At 37.4% G+C, this 13,779-nt stretch overlaps 1 protein-coding gene across 7 annotated transcripts in view; it reads right to left on the bottom strand.

Annotated features, from left to right (window-relative positions):
- The window catches only part of LOC117415495 (transcription factor SOX-5-like), a 253,595-nt gene that overhangs the window by 28,896 nt on the left and 210,920 nt on the right, over positions 1-13,779 (bottom strand). For 6 of the 7 annotated variants that reach the window (XM_059027090.1, XM_034025955.3, XM_059027091.1 and 3 more), the window contains 2 exons: positions 3,496-3,622; positions 1,254-1,339 (listed from right to left, as the gene is read on the bottom strand). In XM_059027090.1, coding sequence (XP_058883073.1) covers positions 1,254-1,339; positions 3,496-3,622 — 213 coding nt within the window. The remainder of the gene's footprint in view (positions 1-1,253; positions 1,340-3,495; positions 3,623-13,779) is intronic. The other variant, XM_034025952.3, reaches the window with a different exon arrangement.

Here is a 13,779-nt window from a genome sequence, read left to right as displayed (position 1 = left end):
TACGTAATCGAATTGTTTCCTTCTCCTCTATTAATACATATGCAAATCAGTATTTCTTTGCAGCTGTGTTGTATTAATCATATGTGTGCCTCTGTCTGTTCGCCCCGTAGGCTTAGCTTATGTGTTTCAGATTGGAGCTGGAAGGGGGGGGGAGGTGTTGGTATACAGGCATTTAACCTACAAGAAAATTCACTCATGCAGACAGAGGTCTGCTAGCAAACAGCAGGCTGGGGTTAGGATTAACATGACGATAGGCCACTTATTTTAAATATGTGTGTATCTGGATTGAATTTTAAAGATGTTTTATCCAAGCAGAGTGTGGGACCAGATGTTTTTTTTTTTTTTCAGAAGGAATTATCTGATCCTAAACCACTGCAATAAACCAAACCAGCAAACGACACATAATGCAAGAAAATAAAAGCCTTTCAAGGTGTATGGGGGTGGGATTCAGGGTAACCTGCCTCCCTCCCTTTAAATCATTTTAGAGGATTGCGAACTGAGCTTTTTTGAACTCATGGTGCCCTATTTTTAAGGTCCTGGACCTTTGCCATACTGAACTCTCTCTAAAGTCAACACAGCATATGGTAACTACATTCACAGTTAAGGATTTTCTGGGTCAAGACCACTGTTCTGATTCCTTATGCATCCCAATACAAAGTGTCACCTGTAAGACACATTGTGAAATTTAAACAAATAGTATAGATAAAATATGCTGTCGAGAAGAGGTGACTGTGAATCTCTTGAACTTGCAGTGGCCCTCTTTGCTATATTCCGATGTACTACTTAGTCCATTTCCAACCACTTTACTTATCATCTTGAAATTCCCATGTGAATGTTTCAGAAGGATCTGACAAACGTGGCCAGAATGCAGTTCACTTGTGTGACTCTGAAACTGTGTGCTAATGTCTTTAGCTCAAAGCAGGAATAGTAATTTGACATAAATGTAATATGCCATTCCGTGCACATTTTAATGTGACTCTTGTCTCCACAGGGAGCAGGACATGCACAATCATTGAGACCGTCTAGACAGATCCTTCATTACTTTTCTACAGAAACTTTCACGCAATACTGATCGCCCCTCATTTGTTTTGAAGTAAACCCTGTCTCAGAACCAAATGTGATAAAGAGCAGTGTTTTACTAGATATCATAATAATATATACTGTAAATAAACACAGCAACAACAGCCACCACCACCACCAAAACCATCATACATTTACACCTTGTGCTAATACCAAAGCGTTTCCATTCTTACCTGCAGCTGGAGTTGGCCGAGGCCTGGGGTTGCCGCGGCAGCAGCTGCCATGGTAGTAGGAATCAGCTGAAGAGGGTAAGGGTCACCTGAAGCAGAGAACAATGAAAGTGTCAGCACATTTTATCCCTTCTCCACCTGCAAAGCAAACTCTCCTATTCACTCCTTCCAAAGCCTTCTTTTGTGTTCCTTCCTGAGGCCTTAATGAAAGCCTCTATTGTGTAGCCCTTTTTACTAATACCCTCTTCACAAAGCTGACTGAAGGTGAATCGTGATAAAAAGGCATAGAGCAATTAAGGTGGAAACTTCATCTTTTTTATGCTCAGCACTGAGAAAAATTGATAAATGCTGATGAATCAGAGTATTATAAAAAATTATCACTTGAGCGCTTCAGATAGGTTCCCCTTAATTAAAGTGTTTAAAGGAAATGTCAGAGTCTGCTATATGAGCAGAGATCTCATAAAATACAATGGCATATAAATAGAGATGTCAGTGGAAGCTGCTATGGACAAAAGGTTTACAAAGTGAAATAATTAATTCAAGTGTGTTGGCTTGTTAACATGTCATAGACTATTTTTGTATACCTAATATAACATATTTACACACAAAAATCCAGCATGGTGTACATTGGGAGTGACCACGGTGCCATATTTCACACATTACAACTAAACAGAAGAAAAAAAAAACTGTTCATTTGGTATTTTTGACAATGCTGGGTGGTCTCAGTCCTAGTCTTGCTGATGTTGATATTACCGTGTGCTACTCTGTAATTGGCATTATCCTTTTTCCTGTTTTGACCCCTGTAACCATGAAGAGCCCTTTAATTACCCTTCATCACTTCCGACCCAAGTGTCAGTCAAAGCACATACAGTTGTAGTCAAAAGTTTACATAGCTCAATGGAAATGTATAATTTCTAGATATTAAAAAAATATTACAAAAAAATATTTTGTAGCAAAAGTTTTGCTTTTGTGGAGGAGGAAAAAAAGTTACAAGAAATAGATGTCTACAATTATCCTCTCTCTGTGACCAAGAAACCGTAGGTCTAACAAGCCAGAACTGAAACAGTTTCTCTCTTACAGTAAATATATCATTTAAAAATGAATCACCTTCTGAATATAGGTTATATGGATAAAATGCTTTCAAACATCAACTTTGGAATGCTATTCCCAATCTGTAAAAAACTGAAGAGACTTGAACAATGTCCCCATGTCAAGACATGATTAATATCAAAATTAGCATATAGAGTCTATGCAGTAAATGGATACATGGCCCCTAATACTAGCAAGGTTTACATTTCCCATTAACATGACATACCATTAACAGGGAGCTTGTGACAATTACAGGCTATGCAATTGTGCAAAAAATAAAGGCTGGTTCTTACTTTTGCAATATGTGGCTTTAAGGTGGGTTAGTTATTGATTCTAAAATATATATATTTGTACACACAGGGCATAGTGTGGGGCTCATAAACACTGTGTTTTATTCACACACCCATGCTCTAGCATGCTGTTAATGGCACTGATTCGTACCAACAAAATAACTCCCTTGATCATTTTATTGTCAGTTTGATTGTCATTAACAAATTATGTCACAATAAGGATTATCTTAATGTATACCGTTTTATTTTAATGTTTTGCTCATTCATTTCACATTAAAATGTGGAATATTTGGGATGAAAAAAACAGTATGTTGACATGGTAACACTACCAGGTACTGCCATATTGAAACCTCTGGTGCTTCAAATGGTACTCTTATTTAAATGTCGCCTGTTTTCAGTTCACCATTGTGTTATGGCGAATTCAATGAAAGGACCCTTAACCCTCAACCAAAAGTACTAATTTGTGAATGAGACATTTCTGGCCACAAACAATACTTCATGGGTTTCTGCATTTTGTTGGTGTAATTCAAACTGCTCTATTAAAATACACGGCCACCACTTTCATTTACTGGACCAATATACCTTTCTCTGCAGTTTACAAATCCAGCACTACAGTACTATTAAAACCCATGTGGATTAAACATTAATGCATACCATATGTGGGGATGCAAGTCTACTTGGATAGAGAGGCTGCCTGTCCAACTTGGCTTTCCATTAGGAAGTGTTGCTGAGCTCAGAAGCACATTCCAGAAAGGCAGGTGCCACCAACAATATGCACCTATTTAAAGCCAGCATGCAATTCCGCTGCATCCCTCTGCTTAGATTGAGAAAAGGCACTCTGGTATCTCTATTTGATTTACACTTACTGCATCCAGGTTTGTAGTTGAAGCTTGGGGGCAGGAGGAATCCTTGCTGGGCTGCCGCTGCTGCTAACGCCCTCTGGTCTGGAGGGAAAACTGGGATCATCAACGGGGGCAACTGACCCTGAACCTGCTGAACATGAGACAGAAAATCAACAATCAAAATGCGCCCTTTAAAGTTGACTCATTAATAAGGCACTTGCTGTATCAGCTACAGTAGTCTTTAAAAACAGACCAATCCGGTGGGATAGATGGTGGTTTCTGGCTGACTAGTTTAGGTTGACTAGTATATCACGGCAGAATAAATATGCATGAAATACAATAACACTGATATCAATAACCTATTCTTGCTACCATTTTTTGTCCGACTGCACGGCCTTGTTTTCAATCTTGATGTCAATGGTGTCCTCACTAAATAAGATTGTCCTCTATATTAATGAGATAATCACGTGGAGCCATCCAAGTTCTCAGGAACAGCTGTGTAACATTTTTATTGAGAAATCAAGTCGGCAGGAAGCCATGCAACTTCTGATGGCTTCCTAGATTATAAAAGTGACTTTGGCAAGATTGGAGTTTCAAAAACAGGCACTGAGAACCAGATGGTTCCACAGAGAACTTCACTGCCAAAATAAAAAAAGTCCTAAAGTGATGTTATTGAAATGACTGTAAAGTTCTAGGATGAATTCAACATTCCTGCCTGTGTTGCAAGTGATAAGTCTGCCTCCAGGGCTAATAAAGCATACAAAACCCTAACCTGTCAATAGAGAGGGAACTTACAATGTAAGGCAAGTTCACACTTGATCCCAGCTGCCGCTCGCCAGGGAGTGTGGCACGCTACTGAAACAGACCCAAAAGGAAAATTCCTCTTCTCAACATGACAGGCAAAGAGATTTTTTTTAAAATTTTGTATTATAATAATACAAATAAAACAGTAAAAAGTAAGCGTATGCCCTCTGGCTTGCATGAGAACTAGAACAACTCCGAATGAACAGGGCTTGTAATTGAGCAAGTACAATAGCAGGCAAATTGGTGTACTTCTCAGAATAAAAACAAAAAAACAAATTACTTTAAAAATGTAACTGCACACAATGAGGCAATGCATAGTGACTGAGGGTGCCTAATATCATATAGCAACAACTAACACAGCAAGTGGTTTTGCATATATTATTAAAATTGGACAATCACTGATTTGAAGCTTGTCTAAGTTTCACTTGGTGCATACTCTAAAATAATTACTCCAGGTTTTACTGTGAGCTAAATTAGTCAAACATGAGATTGTTACCCTTACACTTTGGCTTACTAGGCTTATAGTAAAACCGGGGATGAATCATGCTATGCTATATATATGTAGTTTACTAGAAAAAAAAAAAAAGTTATATACACTGTAATTTGCAAGTTTGTACCTGCTCTCTAGCTGAGATGCTTGTGGTTTTTGCGTGTCTGTTCCCGTGCCCAGTAACTTATACTCTATAATCACACAATCACTGCACAGGGAACAGTTTGATTCAACATTTTGTTTTCAACCACAAAATAATTTCAAAACAATTTTGGTTAACCAGAACTACCATGCTGCCTATAAAGCGATCTGAAGGTATGGCAGTTTTATTGTTTTGCGTAAAGCATCAGCCAGTGGAGGCTTAGCGCAGACAATTACTTCTACTTCTTGCTTTTAGGTCTAGAAATTTGCCATAATTATTTATTTGTATTATTCATGTATTTTTCTTGATCCCTTATTAAAAAAACAAACAAAAAAAAAAAACACTACTAAAAAATGACCAAAATGTAACCTATTCAATTACAAACTGACTCATTCTTCAAGACAGCAAACTCCTGGTACATAATTGCCCGCTATCAGAGAAAGCTGCCTTGATCCAGCTCACTGGAAACGGGTATCTGATGTAAATCAGGAGCATTAGAGCATGACACTGTCCCCATTACCACCCTTGTGTACAGACATACACACTTCTAACACTGTTTTCTATAAGCCTGCACTGGCTTGGGAAGGACTTTGGGGATAGCATATCGCTGCAATACAGAAAGGCACCAATTAGGGGTGGAGTGCATTTCTTACTCCAGAGCTATTTGCAAGGTGGCACTTAAGCAGTTAGTTAAAAAGTCCCCTCCATGCTGCACATAATTCAAAGTCACCCAGCTGGCTTATCCCAACTCTCTAATTTAGATGTAATACAAAGGGGGCTTATACAATTGTAGCAGTCCACATCCAGTCAAGCCGCCTAAACAAAATATAATGGGCCCAGCTAAGCCTTTAATAGTTTAGTGAGAATCCTGAAACAGCTGCTTGCCACACATGACCTGTGCCATGCCAACAATGCCTCTTACCCATAAAAGGAAGCTTTGGGAGCCATTTCCTCTGCTTTTCCTCTGCTAGTCCAGAGGCTTTTTACGGAAACAGGGATTTCTTTTTCCCTCTCCCCCTCCTGCCTTCAAATCATCCCATCCCTGATCATCCTTCAGATTTAGCCTTTGCCCCTGAATACTCTGGACAATAGCATTGGGTCCATCTGTGTTCTCCATTAAACCCCACTAATCCCACTAAGAACAGCTGGACACTCGGATTCCATACACACACAAACTATGTTCTGTGGATGGATTTTTTTATTTTTTTTTGGTTACAATTACACTGAGGCTGCTTTCTGGTACCACATTGTGTGCAAGCGTCTTCATTTGCAGGTCACATCAGGATTTGCCTGTTAAGTATAGGAATGTCATGACATCATGGCTTAACAATATATCAGAATGTAGGATAAAGACATTGTCTGCTGCCCCTTTCCTGCTTTGATAGGCATTGTTTCCCATTGAATTAGAGAAGAATGTCAAGAATAGCATGGCTTTTAAAGAACATATCAAAATGTACTCATATACAACCTTGTTATCATCAAGTATTCCTTGATAGTATAATTTATAAATTTATTAGAAATACAATTAAACAAAACATGGTTACTTATGTACTCTTGTATTATTACTTATTATATAATATCATACATGTTAATATCAGTAACATGTAAAGTAAATGTTTCTTTCCTGTAAAATTCTGTGTTACAATTCTCAGCCTTCTCAGGAATTTTATACCTAATCTCAATGGAGTCAAAATCATTCCGTTGTACTGGCAGTTCTTGTGATATAGATATCCGGCCAACTGGGCTGAGATCTCCAAAACTCATTTTGCACAGGTCTTCATTAGTAACCAGATTGAAATGTCTTTCAAACACCACAAATCTGGTCTGGAATCAAACTTGACAACCTTGACTCATTGGTTGCACTAACAACCCACTGAGCCACGCAGTCTCTCCCTTAACAAAAATAATGGAATTTTTTGACATTCTTTATGTATATTTAATGAACATTTTATTTCACACCACACTTCTAAAAGTATAACATTACTTTTTTATTCTTATTTTATCTTACATGTGATGTACCAAATTTTGTATGGAGAATAAAGCCAAAAACAAAATACTATTCATGTGAAGCACAAACATGGAATTAGTCAGTATAGGCAGCTCTCGTAAAAAAATCTTTCTAATAATGTCCTTAAAATGGTCTTAAAACAACAGTGAACTCACATGAAAGCACAAAACAAGACCACTAAAAGTTTTTAATGAGTTTCATTTAAAAAAAAATGGCTTAAAATTATAGAAAGTAGAAACTTGGCAGGAAACAAGCTCTGTGTAAAAAGCCAGGTTGCACAGCTTGAACTTAAAGCTTTTTTAACATAATGAAGATGTGCTGATAATTAACATATGTAGTGTGAACAGGTTTGCTGGCATAAGCGGGTGACAAACTCCAAGGTAAAGTTATTATTAGGGAGTAATTAACTCTGTGAAGTAAATGAGTGAAACAATAGCTGCCAGCATTGACAATATGGTAACATCTGACTGTGTGGAAAATAACACTGTAAAGTATAGGTCCCTGAGCTAAAATCTGTTTATAACCATATGCTCATGCAATTAATGCAGAGCCTCTCTGACCTATTGCTTCAAGAGGGGAGACAATACCATACTCTGATAGAACGACTGTAGTAATTCATTTTGTGGGTAGTTTGTACTCCAAACAGTCCTTAACAAACAGAATACTGAAGTTAGAAATATTCTGTTAAACTTACAGAGTGGCTTGTATTGTTGGGTGGCAACTACCATTATTTTCTGCACAGGAAACAGTGCATGCATCACATGAGTTCTGGTGAAACATTGATTAAGTTGGGAGCTGTGAAATGTATATACACAGTGGAGACTTTCTGGATAATGTGGACTTTGTGTTTTAAAATTATATTAATTCAAGTTTCTTTACACTATTGAATATGCCCACATTCATTTAAGAATACTAGAGGTGTATCACACATTCTCCAGGAAACACAGGTTATAAATGTATTACTTAATTGTTGTTGTTGCTTTTATTTCCAGTAATTTCCTTCAATTTCCATCTAACTCTACCTCCCAGTAGACAACATTAATCCTTCCAGCAAGCCCATCTGACCCAGAAATTGGAAGGGAAATAAAACTTCAATCCAGGATCCATCGTGCAAGCTCATGTTACACCAGCTGCAATGGCTACTGTTATCCTAGCAGATGATATTTAGGGTTAACATCCTCTGGTGGCGCAGGTTTAACATCAATGAATGCCTCCCAATGTCACCTCTGAAGCCATACAATGAGCTCTGTTAACACCAGGCTAAGCAGACACCATTTACATATAGTGTTACACAAGTCAGTCGGGACATGAGGTTTGGAAAGGAGAGTTTTGTTTTTCGTGGAAGACATGCCCATCCCTGATGACAATAATGACTCAAATAATGACCATGCAAGTCAAGCACACTTTTATTTCTGATGAAAAACTGCATAAAGAAATGTTGCAAAATTGAAGAACACTTTTACGTAGAATCTAATAAATGTAACTTCTTTCTACCCAGTTATGTGATTATTAAAGCTATGTTAAGCTTGTTTTAATTAGCTAGACTTCTAATTTTGAAGGAAGGCACACTTCAGCTCTTGGTTGCTAGCATGACTACAGTAGAAAGACCCCCTGCCATTTCTATATTATAATTAGACAACATTTGTATCTGGTTTTGTATCATATCTTAACACTGAAGTTCAGTGTTGTCTTTCTAGCTGCAACCAGTGAACCATAAAGGATCTAAGCCTTTGATATTACCACATGCATTGCTGATGTTTTGATCAGCACTTTTCTTCACACTAAGCACTGTAACTTAAAATAAAAAAAGTAAATAACAAACAGCAATTCTATCCTTTCCACCCCTGTGGTAATTCATCTTCTCTAAGAGACACCGCATGACCTTTATCAACTGAAGTATATTTCATTCTCGTATTAAACTTGGAAGCTTTAAGTACTAATTCTTTAGAATACACTCATCACCAGAAAATGTCTGCAGTCATTTACTTTAGGTTCATGTAACATTTTCCCCCAGCTCTCTCTATGATAAACTGGGTGGTCAAGAGTGCTCATTTTAGACCAAAGCCCACACTACCAATCTAAATGACACAAAATAATCCTTGGTTATAGGCAGTCACTTTACAGTTCTGCAGCTTTGTTGTCCTCAAGAAGGACACTTTCTGTTTAATTCACTTCTCCAATTTCCCTCTATTTATTTCTAAAAGGTAGATCATTAAAACTCTAAAAGTGGCACAAAGTCTGGTGTGATATAACTGTCCTTTCTTTTTTTAATACTTTCCAGTCTTTTACATAAACAGCCTTTTCATGAGGCAAAGGCACCTTTCCCTGATTAGCTCATAATCAAATCAAGTGGCAAGTTAGCAACATGCTGACTCCCATCAATTAGGTGGCAGCGCTGTTTGTGCGTCAGTAACTACCCTGTAGGTGGGCATAGCTTTATGCCCATCTGTTTGCCTGTGTCCTTCCACAAATAGCTCCCATTAAATGGAAGCATAGGGTGGGCCTGAGCAGCGGCTTCCATGTGTTGTTAAGCAAGATTGTCTTATGTAACATCGCTCTGGGTTTTTTTTCCTGTAAGAGCAGGTACGTAGAAGTTGAGTCAGATGCAATGAACTTGGCTCTAAAAATTTGTATCAGTTGCCATGTGGGTGCATTTTTCCTACTGACATTTTCACACAGCTTAGCTCAGCCAGAAGTACTGTAAATATCCCCCAAAAGACAGATCAGCTAGTTAACTGAACAAAACTTTTTTTTTTTTACCCAGTTTTCTCCCCAATTTAGAATCACCAATTGTGTTGTTATTAATCCCGGGTCACCGCTGCAACCCCCCACCCTCGACTCTGGAAATGGAGGCTGAAACACGCATCCTCCAAAATGTGTTCCTGCCAAGCCGTCATTTTTCACACTGCGGATCCACAGAGAAGCCATCAGACCTATAGTGCCGGAGGACAACACATCCTAATTTTTACAGTAATTTTGAGTACTTTATGAACTGCTACCTTCCTTAAGGTAATAGCTAACCACTAACTATCCTTACAAACTGCCTGTGCACACATTTTCAATAGTTCTCCACCAAACAGAACCCACACAACACAACCTATAGTTCAAATAAAAATAACAAACCATTTTTAATGCATTTACTAAATAAAATAAAATCACAATTCAAGCTCACCATCACTAACTGCTCGTCTGGTCAAAACGTGTACAGAACAACAACAAAAAAAACACTGAAAAGAATACATTTATGTCCATTAAAAAACCTCTTTGAAGATAACATAAAGGTCACCTTTCTCTCTCTCTCTCTCTCTCTCTCTCTCTCTCTCTCTCTCTCTCTCTCTCTCTCTCTCTCTCTCTCCACACAGTTGTAGGTGCATGCTCTGTAGCCCTGTGAAAGTTGCAGTATTTACTGTGAAACTAATTTAACATTTCTATGAAGTAAAGGCACTGAACAAGTATTATGAAGCTACATGAAACACGTGTATATTTCTTACAGTTGCTCTGTAAGATACTGTTACTGTAGCCGCCTCTAAGACGCCACTTCAAATTAGATCATCTATCACATTTGCCAATCCCAGTTACATCTTTTATGTTTCACTTTTAATTAATCGTGGAGTAATACAACTGGCAAAAACGATTTACTTTGTGCTTCAAATTAACTCATTGGTATCTATGTCCTTGTCATTGGTATTATTTCTATGATACAAAAACGGATAATAACACATTGATACAGGTGGCTGTAATTTAATATCAGGAAGACTTGAGCACTATTCCGAGAGGCTTTTGAAATTCACTTCTAATTAACTTGTGAAGAACTTGTCCTTTGAACAGATATTTCTTTATGATTCAATAATAAAATTACCCCTTGTAAATGTTCCCAAAAAGCAAATGGTAAATGAAGTCAGTATATAACAACCTCAACAGTGGAGTGTGTCTGTGAGTATAGAGACAATATGTGTGGTCTCCAAAATGTGGTTTTTGCAAAGCCTATTTCTATATTTATATCTGCCACAAATGAAGCAATATTAGCCTCCAAAATATTACTGGTAATATGCGATGATTACTGCCAGCTTCATAAATTCTCTTAACCAGACAAAAGTAATCAAGGCTGCTTACTGCCTAATGGGTACAGTTCCCTGAGACTGAGGTAAATTGCATCTAAGGATAATCATTTGATACAAATGTAATAGCCTTTAAAATATTAGTTGTGTTAAAATTGGAACATGCATAATAAATTAATTCTGTTTTATTGGGGGTGGGGGTGGAGGAACTCTGCAGGTGTTCCCCTTTATCAAGACTTTAAAAAAAAGACAAAAAACTGAAATGGTACATGGCTACAATGAAAATGTCCTCCTGGGGGAACACTTCTCATGAGCAGGTTTAATTATAATAAATGTAAGGTTAGTGCTAACTTGCCACTAAGGGGAATGTAATCAAATGCCCCTTGACGCTTCCCTGTGAGTAGGTGAGAGCGGTAGACCTTTGCACCTGTAAATGTGCAAAGAACAGCTGATAGCACTGGGAAAATGTGTACTCACACACTCCCTATTAATAAGCAGTAAGCACAAAGAAATAAGCAATAACATTGAACCACATTTCATAGTGCTCCTTGATACCCCTTCCTAAAAAACAAATTAAACTGGAGACAGGAGTCCAAATGAGATACCACATCTTGTTTCCAGTAGGTTTGTGGTCAGTTTTACAGCAGGGACAAACAAAGTGATTTCACTGCAGGGTCATTCTCGCTGCTCAGAAGTGACTACAAATGTAATTAGGGATTTTGTCTATACAGATTCTATGATATAAAACCACAATTTTGCAAACAGATAAATGCAGTAATGATAATCAGGAAGTATATGGGGCACTGGGAATTTCATAACAGGTGAAAGAAACACTAACATATCTTACGAGAGGGGTTGGAAATATATGAAAACATGAAAATATATGTTAGAAGAAACATATCCGCTGTATATCCTTCCATGGATTTGATTCTTTTTACAACTTCGAATTTTCAAGATCAAATGCATGCAGTAAATATGTTTTTAAAACTACTGGCTCCTTGTCATCCAGTAGTATCACATTTTATAGAACTAATAAGACACTCTGAAAGACAAAGCAAGCCCATAGCAAATTTGCTACAGGATAGACTAGCGTTGTCCAGACAGCCTCCCCATGCCATGTGACCGTGCATTCTACACACAGTTCATCTAACTCTTTCTTGAACGCTGAAAAAGCAAAAGGTATACATTAAAGCACATGGGCTCAATAAATACACTGTGCCCAGCAAGGAAGACTATGCTAGTCTAACAAAGGGGGCACCATGCTGGTATCATCAACACAGTTTATCACGCCATTTTCTCTAAATAAAATGTAATGTAGGCAATAACCTGTGCTCGAAATATACATTTTCTACTGCAGTAAAGTGCTCTCACCACTGAGCTGCTTAAGTTTTTTTTGTTTTGTTTTGTTATAATACAGCCCAGTTCGTTACTTAACCCCTATGTGTTGGAGCGCTCTCATTTTGGAGCTGAAGCACTGATGACACAATCTCTTTTCTGGGATGTCTCATGGCAATAATAAGCCGTGGGGCAATCAAATCAATCTTTCTGAGCCTTGCCATTGAATAAGGCTAGGCACCAGGAACAAAAAAAAGAGTATCCCTACATTCCAATTTTGATGATACTCTCAAAAACACATACACAGGAAACATGTCTATCAGCATGTATTTTGAAGTGGAAGAGGACAAGATCGAGAGGCTTATATTTTATTTATTTATTTATTTATTTAGTTTTCTGTTCATAATGCAAAATTATTGAATAATATACATTTAAAAAATGCATTTTATTCATATATTTCAAGGTTAAAAGGGTTTACATACGATTTGGCAATGTACTTTGTGATATTTTGCTTCTTTTGGGCTACTTCCATAAAATAGCTGACAGTGCCTGTAAATAGGGCCGTTTTGTCATACAGACCATGGCTCGAACAAAATCTTGTACCCCTCAATGGAAGAAGAGGTGCTACTGATTTTTTATTTGAAATCCTCATAAAAGTTTGCAACTGTAACATCCTAATATTTTTTCTATATCTGACTTAGAAAGGGGTCGAAATTGGCAGTTTTTAAAAATATTATTTATTATTATACATTTTTATATGTTGTTTTGGAGTGTGGCTTATATAAAAAAAATTAATACATTCCACAACAAAATACATGATATCATTGGAAACAGCTACATAAGGCCTTTCTGTAGATATATTGGGTTTTGATTTCTGATTTAAGTTTGCCAAACTACAAGCGCTAAAACACAAAGTGGTCATATTCATGCCTCTTACTTAATTTCTTCCTTAAAAGACCATTCCCGTAGTCTCTGTACATTTTTGCAACATATTTTTGGTTCATAAAGCCAATATGTTTCTGTTATGACAGAATAATGCCCTGGAACTATTAGCAGTTCTCTGTAAGTGACTCCGCACAGGTTCTGGACTAGCCAATGACTGATTTCTCTGCTAGCGATAAAATAATGGGAGAAAAAAGAAAGTGATTTGCATTTCCAACTGTAGCTGGAATTAGCAGTATTTCTGCACCATTTCAAAGGGAGTTGGAACAGTCTGTCCAATCAATGCTTCAGGAAACTCCGGAATCTGACTTTGGCAGTTTTTATCAATGGATACAAGATGTAGAGCCAGTGTAATTTTGATTTTTAAAACTTCACATTTCTTTTTTTGTTTAGTTCTATTTCAACCATTATTCAGCTCCCTAATTGACACCCAGAAGCACTATGGAAAAACAGACAAAAAGAAAAATAAAGGGACCCATTTGCCCCGGACAAGTGTTCAGATGTAATTTACTAACCTTCACCTAGTCAG

The sequence above is a fragment of the Acipenser ruthenus genome, chromosome 7, assembly GCF_902713425.1.
Source record: "Acipenser ruthenus chromosome 7, fAciRut3.2 maternal haplotype, whole genome shotgun sequence".
NCBI classification, from domain to species: Eukaryota; Metazoa; Chordata; class Actinopteri; order Acipenseriformes; family Acipenseridae; genus Acipenser; species Acipenser ruthenus.
This window is presented reverse-complemented; position numbering and strand designations above follow the sequence as displayed.